The sequence below is a fragment of the Silene latifolia genome, chromosome 11, assembly GCF_048544455.1.
Source record: "Silene latifolia isolate original U9 population chromosome 11, ASM4854445v1, whole genome shotgun sequence".
NCBI lineage: Eukaryota > Viridiplantae > Streptophyta > Magnoliopsida > Caryophyllales > Caryophyllaceae > Silene > Silene latifolia.
In genome coordinates this window covers 15,933,454-15,945,888 of record NC_133536.1, presented here as the reverse complement: position 1 = coordinate 15,945,888, position 12,435 = coordinate 15,933,454, and the positions used below count along the sequence as shown (strand labels likewise).

At 38.1% G+C, this 12,435-nt stretch overlaps 1 protein-coding gene and 1 non-coding gene across 7 annotated transcripts; both read right to left on the bottom strand.

Annotated features, from left to right (window-relative positions):
* Window positions 1–346: 346 nt before the first annotated feature.
* LOC141615791 (small nucleolar RNA R71) lies at window positions 347–453 on the bottom strand. Its single transcript, XR_012530188.1, has one exon. It is a non-coding gene; the product is annotated as a small nucleolar RNA R71 (small nucleolar RNA).
* Window positions 454–9,953: 9,500 nt separating this feature from the next.
* LOC141612737 (delta(24)-sterol reductase-like) lies at window positions 9,954–12,058 on the bottom strand. Of its 6 annotated transcripts, none has more exons than XM_074431513.1 (3): window positions 11,082–12,058; window positions 10,757–10,919; window positions 9,954–10,337 (listed from the first exon to the last, which is right to left on the bottom strand). In XM_074431513.1, exons 2-3 carry the CDS (start codon window positions 10,872–10,874, stop codon window positions 10,027–10,029), a joined length of 429 nt encoding a protein of 142 aa, XP_074287614.1. In that variant the 5' UTR covers window positions 10,875–10,919; window positions 11,082–12,058; the 3' UTR covers window positions 9,954–10,026. The 6 variants fall into 6 exon arrangements, 5 of the variants coding, with proteins under 5 accessions (XP_074287614.1, XP_074287613.1, XP_074287615.1 ...); XM_074431512.1 differs by having other exon boundaries at window positions 11,709–12,058; XM_074431514.1 differs by having other exon boundaries at window positions 10,757–11,653; window positions 11,735–12,058.
* Window positions 12,059–12,435: the final 377 nt, after the last annotated feature.

Sequence of the window (12,435 nt, the reverse complement as noted above, 5' to 3'; positions counted from 1 at the left end):
TAACCGTCCTAACCACAATGATGCTTGTGACCCAATTAATTTTGGCGCCTTGGCTCCCAACAACTTTGAGATGCATCCCGTCCAAGTCGGGTTGATTGAGAAGGATTTGTTCGGGGGGCATATTGAAGAGGATGCTCATGCTCATCTCCGGAAGTTTAAAAGAAAAGTTTCAATGATGAAGAAGAATGGGGTGTCCGAAGACACCTTGAGAATGATGTTGTTTCCGTTTTCATTGACGGGCAAAGCGGATCGATGGTTGAACATTCACCCACCGGATACTTTCACTACTTGGGATGCTCTGGCTAAAGCATTCATGGCCAAGTATTACCCTTCCTCAAAGACCGCGATGCTTCGTAATGAGATTCATACATTTCAACAAGAGGATGGGGAGTCTTTGGGTGAAGCTTGGGACCGTTATCAAGACTTGACAGCAAGTTGCCCCCACCATGGAATACCGGAATGGTACATCACTCAAACATTCTTCCAAACTTTGCTACCGAGGACTAAGGAGATGGTAAATGCCTCCGCGGGGGGGAGGATTTGATCACTTGAGTGATGAAGAGGGCACGGCATTGATCAAGAAAATGGTAGATTCGGAAGCAAACTATGGTTCTAGAGGAAACATGCTAAGAAGGAATGGGAAGTTTCCTAAGGAAAACTCCTCCAACTCCGAGACAAATGCCAAGCTCGACTTACTCACAAAACAATTTGAGAAGTTTCAAAGAAATCAAGTGCACCAAGCCGCAACCTCACATGGGGCACCCATGGAGGAAGTGGCTCAAGTCTCAAGTTGTGAACTTTGTGGAGGAAGTGGTCACACATATGACTTGTGTGCCAACAATTACAACAACTTTGATGGGAACAATGTGCAAGAGGTGAATGCTTTCCAAGCATTTAACAATTTTTCCAACCGTCCACCTAGACCCTCATTCAACAACAACCAAGGATCCAACCAAAACTTTGCCAACCAATCTCAAGCATATCAAGATTATAAGGGTAACCAAGGGAACCAAGGTAATCAAAACTTTTACCAAGGAAACCAAGGAAACCAAGCTAACCAAGGGTTTGGCCAAGGATTCAATCAATGGAACAACAACAATGGGTTCAATTAAGGATACAACAATAATCAAAGGTACAACCAAGGGCAAAACCAAGGGTTCAATTAAGGGTACCAAGGGAAAAACCAAAATTCCAACTTTAGAGTTCAAGGATATGACTTTCCTCTTCCTATTTCCAACCAACCTTGCAACCAAGAGCCACCACCCCAAGCAAGCAATACAATGGAAGATGATAAATATGACAACTTGGTGAAGTTGATAGGGGATTTGGCAAGTAGAACCCAACAACAAATCAAGAGTCTTGAAGCTAAAGTGGCTTCCCAAGCTCTCATGAGTTCTCAAAAACCACCGGGTGTATTTCTAAGACAAGGGCAAAATCCAAGAGACCCTATGAAGGCAAAGGAAGTTAATGCTATCATGGTTGGAGTTGAAGAGGAAAGAGAAGAGTCATTTGATTTGCCAAGTCAAGAGGAGTTATCTTACACTACTCCCTTTTCCATGGCTATGAAAACATTCCAAGAAGTTGACCGTGAGCCCGAAAAAGAGAGCATAGAAGACTATGTGCTTGAGCAAATAATGACAATTCATGGTACAAGCTTGGATGTTGAAGTTGACCCGGGTAAGGGAGAGATGATTATGACTTCACCAACCACTATGAGTGAAGAATTTATGCTTGAAGAAATTGTGAAATCACCAAATGTGATGGTAGAAGTTGAGAAGAGCCCGGAAGAAGAAGAGGTGGTGATGATAGAAGAACACTCTTTGGCCAAGCAAGAAGAAGTCATTTCTAGAAGAGTGGACATTAGTAAACATGAGCTTGATGCCTCAAGTGAAGAGTGCAATGTGGTCAAGTCTAAAGAAATCCCCATCAAACTTGATGACCCCGGGAGTTTCTCAATTCCTTGTACCGTTGGTGACCAAAAGGTGGATAGTGCTTTGTGTGACTTAGGGGCAAGTGTGAGTGTCATACCACTTGCCCTTGTGAAGAGGTTGAATATTTCAAGTTTAGACCGCACTTCCATTACAATCAAACTTGCCGATGGAACAATCAAATCTCCAAATGGGATTCTCAAGGATATCATGGTTCAAATTGGTAAGCTTTCAATTCCTACCGACTTTGTTGTGTTGGACATCCCTATGGGAAGAAGCTCTCGTGTCATTCTTGGTAGGCCATTCTTGGCCACGGGAGGAGCTATCATATATGTCAAAGAGGGACGATTGTCATTCAAAGTTGGGAAGGAAAAAGTTGAATTCAAGCTACCATATGCTTCAAAGAAAACCGTGGTTCAAAACATGTTTGCCGTGGAAACATTAGAACTCCATGAGAATGAAGATGAGAACATGGAGCTCTTAATTTCTTGTGAGCCAAAAGTTGATGATGAGCCACCGGATAAGTTCCTTGAAGAAGAAGTGAATGTTAAAGATAAGTGTGGGGAAATGGGCAAGACTTGGGAAACCGAGTTCAATTATAGCACCAATGCCCCTCCAAAATCAAAACCGGGAATTGAAAAGAAGAAGCCAAAAATATGGAGGAAGAGATCGAAAGGAAAAAGGGTATGTGACCCTAATGTTGACAAAGAGACTAAGGAAAAGGTTGAAGAAGAAATGAACCGAAAATGGCAAGAAGTTCAAGATGCCATGAGTAAGTTGCATGCTTTGATGATGAAGAACAAGGGTTCATATGTTGTTGATCCTTGTATTGAAGGTAGAAAGTTGGTGGGATCTCGGGATATTGATCCCGGTTGAATGAAGTCTTTGAATGAAGAGGTTTGGTGGAGTTACTTAAGAACCACCGCAATGTATATATTCTTCTCCTTCTCTTTAATTAAGTTTTTTTTTCCGCATTTTGCATTTAGTAACATGATTAGAATAGGAGTTAATCTAAATTAGCTCTCTTTGCATTCATGTAGTGTAGTTTGCATTGTACTTTCAATTTAGCATGTAGGATAGTTCATGCATTATATTCATTAAACAAAAACCACTAAAAATTTGAAAAATCAAAAATCAACAAAAACATGTATTTCATTTCCGAATTTCCTTCACACATTTATTTCCGTTGGAATTATGTAAATAAATAAGTGTGGGGAGGAAATTCCATCATTTAAAAATACAAAAACATGTTATTTATTTCCAAATATTCAAAAAAATCCAAAAAACATGTTCTTTAATTTCGAAAAATTCAAAAACCACCAAAAATATGTTGTTTATTTTCCCTATTCTCTCCCTATACTTTGTTCCATTGAGGACAATGTAAATTTCAAGTGTGGGGAGGGAAATATCCACTTTGTGAATATTGTTTATATTTGTGCATATACATTTATACTTGTAAATTTAAGAAAAATCATGAAAATGCCTAAAAATCGAAAAAAATTCAAAAATTCCAAAAATATTGCATTGTATATATATGTTTGGCTAACCTTTGGCATATGCATTGACCATTTGAGGCAAAAAGGATACTAGAAGACCGCTTGGTATAGACGTTCTTATCTCTTACTCCTTTACCGTTCTTTCTTTTTATATCTTGCATATTTGAAGGAGGATGGGAAATTTTGTGCCTTGGATGTTCCCTTGGGGAACTTGTGGATTGTTGGTGTTGATGTGTTGCTAGGATTAGTCAAAACTTGTTGCACGTTTCAATTCATGTTTGCTCAATTTCCGCATGCATTGTGTCTTGTATATATTTGTTTGTGCTTAATTTGCGTTTGCATTGAGTTTGTGAATACATGTTTTCAAAAAAATGTGGTCTAGGGAGGGATTATGATACCCCAATGATGATGTATGTCTTGACCGTGCCTTCCCCCTCCCCATGGCTCGCACCCGTGTCACATGGTTAGCATATGGGAAAAAGGGCATGTCCACCAAGTTTTGGCCGCCTTGTGAGACCGAGAGGACCGTAGGCTAGACCTAGACCTCGACCTAGCTACTCAAATGTGAGGATTAGAGCCTCCTAGGGTCGGTGCATTCATACCCGACCCCCGCTTAGGATTGTGAGTAGGTCTCCTCGCGAGACGTGTTATGTCTAGACGCATAAGTGTGTCATTCCGTCCTTAGGCCATGATTTGCATTTCATTTTTTGTGCACAAGTTATGAAATAAAATTTGTTTCCACATGCATATGAACCTCACATAGCCAAATTGCCTTGTTTTGTCCCTTCCATTATCTCCCTTTTTGATTCACCCCCTTTGAGCCTCAACCTATTCATTTGGCAAACTCACTAAAATAGCTACATCCCATAACCACCCTTCCTTGATCAAGAATTGGTCGGTTTTGTAGTAGTGTTGTAGGAGGTGATTCGGGTCATAGTGGTGGATAGTATACATATCCACTTGGGTCGAAATTTGGTATGCATTTGGCATTGTATATAATTAAGAGGTTTTGAAAAAGAAATGAAAAACAAAATAGAAAAGTGAAAAAGTTGTGAAAAATTCAAAAAAAGAGTTGGTTGTTTTGTATATATTTGTGTTAAAAGAAGAAAAAAGGCAAGCAACACCCCTCCTCATCATTAAACGGGGTAGAAAGAGCCGTTGCTAAATAAAGGGGCAAATTGATGTTTTTCCAAAATGAGTCGGGTTTACACAATTTTTGCATGACTTGGGAAACCGGGTTTTTGTTAGGGTGTAGACGTTACCATTTGTTGAAATAAGAGGAGTACTTTCAAATTTTTCCAATTTGAGTTGGGTTTATGCAATTTTTGCATAGTTTTGGTGATCCATTCTATGTTAGGGCATAGACGTGTCTCAAGTGTTGCAATAAGGAAAGGGATGTGATGTGTCGATAATTCTTGATTTGAACTCCACATATCCAAACGGTGCTTGCACCAATCCCGTTTCGTCCTACTCCTTAGCCTCATTACAACCCTTATTTCATGACTTGCGCATTGTTACATTTTGCATCTCATTTGGACATAGGACTGTTTTACACATTAGATTGCGGACACGTTCTCACGAGTCGTAGTAGGAGAGTGTTTGGCTACTTTTTGTACAAAAACACCCGGTCTTTAAATGAGTGACGAGTGAAATCCGTGAGATTGTCGATGGTCTAAGTCCCCTTAGCCATGGGTCTCTTTTGGTTGAATCTTGCGCGTGTCGTGTCATTCTTGGAGGACTAGCCTTGCTTCCCCTTTTCCCTGCCTTAGAATGTGTTTCTTTGGCTTTTGTGAACATATTTGGGTTGCTTGTGCCACGTTTAGGGAGTTGGTACCTCGTTGAGGTTTTGAGATGGTTTCACCTAACCTAGACCTTTCAATTTTAAAGCAAAACCCCGCTTAGATGAGGAAAGTGGGTGACTTTTTGTTAGATGCATTCTATTACTTGCATATGTGCTTACATGTTAGATGCATCGCCATTTTGGCAAGACCCCACTTGCCTTGCAAGGAGGCACTTTACCTCATAAGTGTCTCGTTGTGAGTTGAAGGGACGGAGAAGGCCCGTTAATTGTCTTTCATCGGATATTATTAGTTTAGCTAGTTCTCTTATATTACGGGTCTTAGTTTAATTTAATGAGCTTACTCGAGGACGAGTAAGGTTTAAGTGTGGGGAGATTTGATGACTCGTATTTTGGTTATATTTTGCCCCGCATTTATAGCTTATTCCGACTCGATTTTGTGCGTTTCATTGATTATATAGCTCATTTAAATTAGTAATTTATAATAATTAGTCCTCGTAGTTATCTTTAATATTCAGTCGGGTTTTTATATAATATCAGTATTATTGCTATTATTGTGTTATTATATTAATTATTTTATTAATTATAATTTGTAGGTGAAGGAGAATAATAAAGACAGGATTCAAGTTAGAGTAAATCGAGATGGAATTGAGATGGGTCAAATACGAAGTATAGCATTAATCAAATGTAGCAAAGTCAACTTTGACTTAGACGCATATTCACCGTAATCGGACATTGCTTCTTCATCATCTTCCCCGCATCATTCATCACCATTTTTTCCGTCATACGAAATCACCACAAGAGACCCAACTTTCACCTTCATTCGGTCATCCCCATCATCAACGCCATTAACATACCTCCATTTTCACCATCTTCATTTCACCAACTTCCCCTGCCATAAACACCTCCCCTGCAAACCACCATTGACGTCCCCTGCTCCGTTTCTCAATGCAACGACAACCAGCAACAATTCCTCTATCAACCCGACATCCGCATTCAACCATCATACCACCACGACAACAAAAGCAACTCCACCATCACCAAAGCATAATCAGATTCGAACTCGGAATCGAAACGAGTTATTTGGAAACCATTGTTCTCCATGCCGGCTTGCCGGCAGCTGACATGCCCTGCCGGTAGCCGCACACGCTATTTACCTCCTTTTTATGAAGACTCGCTACCGGTCCTAGCCCGCGGTAAGACGGCAGAAGACTCACGGCACGCAACACCACAATCCACCTTGCATCAATTTCTTATGCTCTATGCGGTTGCCGGCAGCCGAAATGACAAGCATAGACTACACCCCATTTAATTCACCCCTTTCTTCAAGCTACGTGGCTGCCGACACCTCGCACCGACCGCCGGCTGACCGGCAGAGCCCCCCCTTTGCTGCGTTTTGTCGTCTTTTTCCCGTGTTTCCCCTTCCTCTTTAATTTTGTTTTGTTTGTGTCATATGTGTCGATAGATGGGGAGTATTATTATCATTATTAGGATTATTATTATTATTATTATCATTATTATTAGTAATTACTAATTAGTAGTATTATTAATATTAATAACTAGTATAAAAGACACACATAAGAACTTTAGAAACACATTACACTACCTTACATTAGATAGAAAATTAGATTAGTTCATCATTCTCTCTCAATATTGTAGAACCCTAATATTTACTCTCTCATTTTCATTCAATAAAATTTGCAATCTTTCTTTAATTATTAGTTAAATTCTTCCTTTGTTTATGCAAGTTCTTCATCTCTCATTAGTATACAATTAGTATTTTGGGTTGTATTTGAAGATTAGAAGAAATTCATTCTTCCATTATTGTCCAAGATTGTTACTTTCCTCTTTGTTGGTACAATTCTCATCTTTTGTTTACATTATTTTCATTTGTTTACATTTCTTATGTTGTTTAATTGTTATTCATCAAAAGTATTAGTCTTTATCATGTTTGCAATGTTTACTTGTGTTTTGTTGGAATTTGTTGTTAATTTCTCACCCATGAACATGTGTGAGTAGTCTTATCTAAGGTCATAGGGGGAATTTGGGTAATTAAGGGGATGAATTTGGGTTGTTAACCTTTTGAATTGGGTGATTATTTGGTTTCTACTCTTAATGCATTTGAAGTGTTTGTGGAAATGCCTCAATGAAAATTGGACATTTTATTAACATGTTTGGCTTACCTTGGTGCATTGTGCTATTAGATAGTTTTAGAAGTGCTTATCGATGAGTTTTAATGAAAGTTAGAACATCTCTTTGATGCATTCGATCCGTCTTGGTGCTCTTGCTATTGGGCAGTCTTAATGCTTTATTTGTAGCTAGTTCATCTCGATCAAGTGACAACTTATTGAGGAGCTTAAGGTGACTAAGAAATTAGTCTTAAACCCTTGACCACTATTATTACCCTTTTCTTGTTAGACCTTGTTTCTCCCCCTAATTGCCCTTTGTGAACCCAAAGACCTTAGCCTTCCATCAATTGAATACAATCCCATTTAGTTTAATTTAACTTGTTTGCATCTTAATTTAGATAAATCAACATCTTATTTTGTTTGACTAAACTAAAGACTTAAACAAACCAAGTATCTAACCCCCGCCATCTTCGTGTTCGACACCCGAATAAATACTACTTTTATTTGGTTTTATAAATTGTTTTTGATTGGGAAGTGACGGAAAATCCCTATATCAGCCTTGCAGGAGCGCATCAAATTGAGTACGCCATTGTTGATAGTTGGAGCCGTCGAATTTGGTGACGGCGTGAATGTTGGCGAGCACAAGGGGTTTGGATGGCTCGACAGAATTAGGAATGGTGTTGCTTGACATTGATGAGTTGATCGAGGAACACTGGTTTGTGTGATTTTAGTGTGTGGTGAGGAGATCGAACCTTTCTTCTGATACTATGTAGAGAATTATAATTTGTATTTGAATAAAACGTTGAATTACAAAACTGATAAATACATCAATATATAGGACTAGGTTAATGTGAGACTCCTAAGATAAGAGAATTAGTTAGCTAGGTTAAGCCTAAGATTAAGGAGCTAAATCTTTGTCTAAGCTACACAATATACAGTAGATACATATAGAATAATTTAGTTAATTATTCTCTAATAATATCTATATAGGAGTACAGAGATTAGCTAATGAGGACAACCCAGTATGTACAGATGAAATATATCACATTTTAATCCTACTAAACATAATACGAAATGTATCACATTTAAATCCTAATAAACTTATGGTCGAAAGAGTTATGGTGTCACTCATGTCGTGTCAGTGAATTTACATACCAAGCTTTCTCCTAATTTCTATCGACAATATGTCCATGCGGAATTTATCAGCTAGTATCGGAATAAACATGTCCTTGAGAATTTCAGGAATGTCAATATCCTTCGAGAATCTGGAGAAAAGTAACCCGGCCAATCCCGTTTCAGGAAGGACAACAATCGGCAACTCAGCCACATCACAAACGAATACACCCTTGAACCCAATTACACATGGCGCGTGAAAATAAACAAGGACGATAAAATCTTCCAAACAGAGTATACAAGATCTGGAACCCATCAATTATACACAGCGGAAGTAAACACGTTAGTAACAGTCTCTCCCTCAGCATGTATTTGATACAAAAATGATGGGCTTAAGTGCTAAAAGTCAAGGTAAATAAATAGTGGTTGCGACTGTTGCGTTTGATGGTTCTAGGAAACAGTCTCAGCAACTGTTACATTTGCTATTTGGGTTCGAATTCAAGCAAGAGCACAAGAATACTAGTAATCCGTGTGGAAGGCTATATATATATATATATATATATATATATATATATATATATATATATATATAGAGGTGGGATCCGGTGAGAACGACCATTCGGTGAGAACGGTGAGAACGCACTAGATACATTAGAATATATATAAAAGGTGCACTTTTTTTTTTTTTTTTTTTTTTTTTTTTTTTACCAAATCTCATATACACTTTTAACTAAAGTAGGTACACTTTTTACCAAAATTCTATATACGCATTTTAAGAATGTAGATACACTTTTTTGGTAGAATGTATAGAATGTAATATTGATTCCGAGGTTTTATGATATTGTTAACCAAAAATGGAGAAATATATGTTAGATATACTTTTTTTTTAACAAAATCTTAGGTACACTAAAACATATTGTAGATACACTTTTTTTCATAATTCTAGATACATTTTTTGTCGATGTAGATACATTTTTTTATTTTTTACCAAATCTCAAATACATTCTATACTATCGTAGATACACTTTTTTTACATGTATTCTAGGTAAACTTTTATCCATACTAGGTACACTTTTTTCCATCCTAGATATACAAAAAAATACGAATTATGATATACTAAATATTATCCAACGGCCAATAATTTTTACAATATCAAATTACAGGGGAAGAACATCTCATTCGAACAACTTGATCACTATGAGATTTGATAACTGTGTCATCTCTTCTCCTAGGAACAAATCTCTTCTCCAAGGATTGATGAACATGAACAAATCTCTTCTCCAAGGATTGATGAACATGAACAAATCTCTTCTCCTAGGATTGATAAACAGTATGAATATTTCGACGAAATTTGCGCCCCCAAAAACACGTAATCATATAGTGATGGAATTGATATTGTAAAAATTATTGGCCGTTGGATAATATTTACTCCACAAACTCCCCTTTTTTAAGAGCTGTGTGGGCATGTTGATAGAACCAGGGTTTATACCACCTTCCATAATTGTTTATCACATTACCCTTTTTCTTAGCCTCTTTCTCGGATGCGTATCTCCCTGTCATCATCACTCCCTCTGAGGAACTGTAAAGGAATCCGCATAGCCTTGTGCAACTTGTTTCAAGCTTCCTTTTACTGGCTTATATGTCAACCTCATGTATTCCTTTATATGAATAAGCTTAATTTCAGCTGAAACAAGCAATCCCAGAGTACCTTGAGACCACGGAATAGCGTAGAAGAGGTCAGAGTACTCGTTATCCTTGGTAGCTCTCACAACACGTCCATCCCCCAAAACTATCTCATATGCTGCAACTGTGTCTGCAAACATACCATAAATATGGGAGATTCCTTCGATTCCATAGCCGTTAATAAGACCACCTACAGTGAGATCATCTAGCTCAGAAACGACTGCCAGAGAAAGATTCGTTGGCACAGTTACCCTTGTGATTTGACCCATATTCACTAGAGGCTCAACTTTGGCACAGAGAAAGATTCACTGATGTAAGAAAGACATGAAATTGATACGGCAAAGAAAGAATGGCTGATAATAGCCCTGCGCCAATGAATTATAAAAGGAAGAATCAATACTAACATATTCAAGGAGGAAGAGACAAAATAAATCCTAAAAGTGGGAATGAACGAGAGTTACTTTATTAAAATTGTTAAGGAATAGAATAAGATAAAAGAACGGGCCACCCATATGCTGCAAGCCTGCAACGTTGGTTACCATTCTTTCTTTGCCATACTAAAATCTTTCTTACATCAATGAATCTTTCTCATCAATGAATCTTTCTCACCTTGTGACTGTGCCAATGAATCTTTCTCAGCCATTCTTTCTTTGTCAATGCTAGTGGGAATGAGGCCACCTTGTGACCATGTTTCTACTATTACTTTTGCATTCCAACCAGCAGCCATTGCTGATAATAGCTCTGCCACTCCTGACCCTTAATGTAATTCACACTGCAATTTATTTCAACAAATTTAGTTACAACCTGAAAAACTGCAATTGTTTCAACAAATTGATATACAGTATATGTTTCTACAAAGACATGAAATTGATTGATTGATTAAATGATTAGACGAGATTGGAAGGTCTATTGATTTGGTATTGGAAATACTTACATGAAACTAAAGCGTGTCACCACCATACTTGCGTCACCCCTGCCGCGACATCACCGACACACCAGATGGCAGAGGCGATTCTCGGGTTCAGTGGACGGGGGTGCGAAAAATTAACGAAATTACGGAAGTTGCGGAAATATATTTATATAATGAGAAATTTGGTTCTAACATAATAATTTCTTGTGTAATTGGGAATAATATACACAACACAAATGGTCAAAAAAAAATCAATAGAAAATGTTCACTAGAAGTATTGAACCCATGACCTTGACTAAGGAAAAACTACACACAACCACTAAACCTACATAGTTAATATGTCTCTTAATTACACAAAATTATACTTATTTTTTAACAAAGGGGGTGCGGGTGCATCCTCTGCACCCCCTCCATAATCGCCAGTGCCAGATGGTACCGGCGCACCATGAAACCATACAAAAACCAAGCACAACTCTACCGTTTCTCTACCTCGAGCATAATCAATGAATTTGAATTATGGTCGTCGGAGATGGTGATAGACTGAGTCAGTCTGACTGACAGTGGTCGCCATTACAACCACCTTCATCGACATCGCTCTGAAAATCGAACCAGAAATTAGAGTAAGAGAGAGGATACGAGAGGGATTTTAACCTGATTTATCCACAAATATCATTTACCATGCGTCGCCGGCGGGAAGGATGGTGGCGACAAGGTGATCACGGTGGCAAGCGTCGACAGTGGTAGTTGAGGGAAGAAAATGAAGAAGAAACACAAAATTTGTACTGAAGATTGCAGTATGTTGAAGGTTTATGGCTGTGGTGGCTGCCGGAGATCCGGCGCCGACGAGCTGTAGTCGAACCTCCGGTGGTTGTCTGACGGCGTGTGAGGGTGGTTGCCTAGTGGCTGGTTTTAGCAAATGGGAATGGTGCTATGGCAGTGTGTTTGAGAAAATGGATTTATCGGGAATAAAAGGGTGGTTAGTAGGGGTTAGATTAGCTTGTTCTCACCGTTCTCACCGGATCCTAAATATATATATATATATATATATATATATATATATATATATATATATATATATATCAGAGCCATGGAAGTATATATAATTTATGATAGTTAAGTCATAATTCAACACTCTCTCATCTTATGAGTTTACGCGTACTTAATACGGGTAAGTCTCATGTGAAAAAAAAGATGTGAAGAGGTTGAATATCCTCAGAATTTAGAGTTGCTAAACAAATGGACAATTCAGGAAGTTAGCAAAAGAACTATTATAATTATGGGTTTTTTGAATATATCGGGTTAAAAACACGAGTTAAAACCACAGAGGAATCTATTTCTCTAAATAATGAAGAAATGTATCTTCAACTATTAAACAATA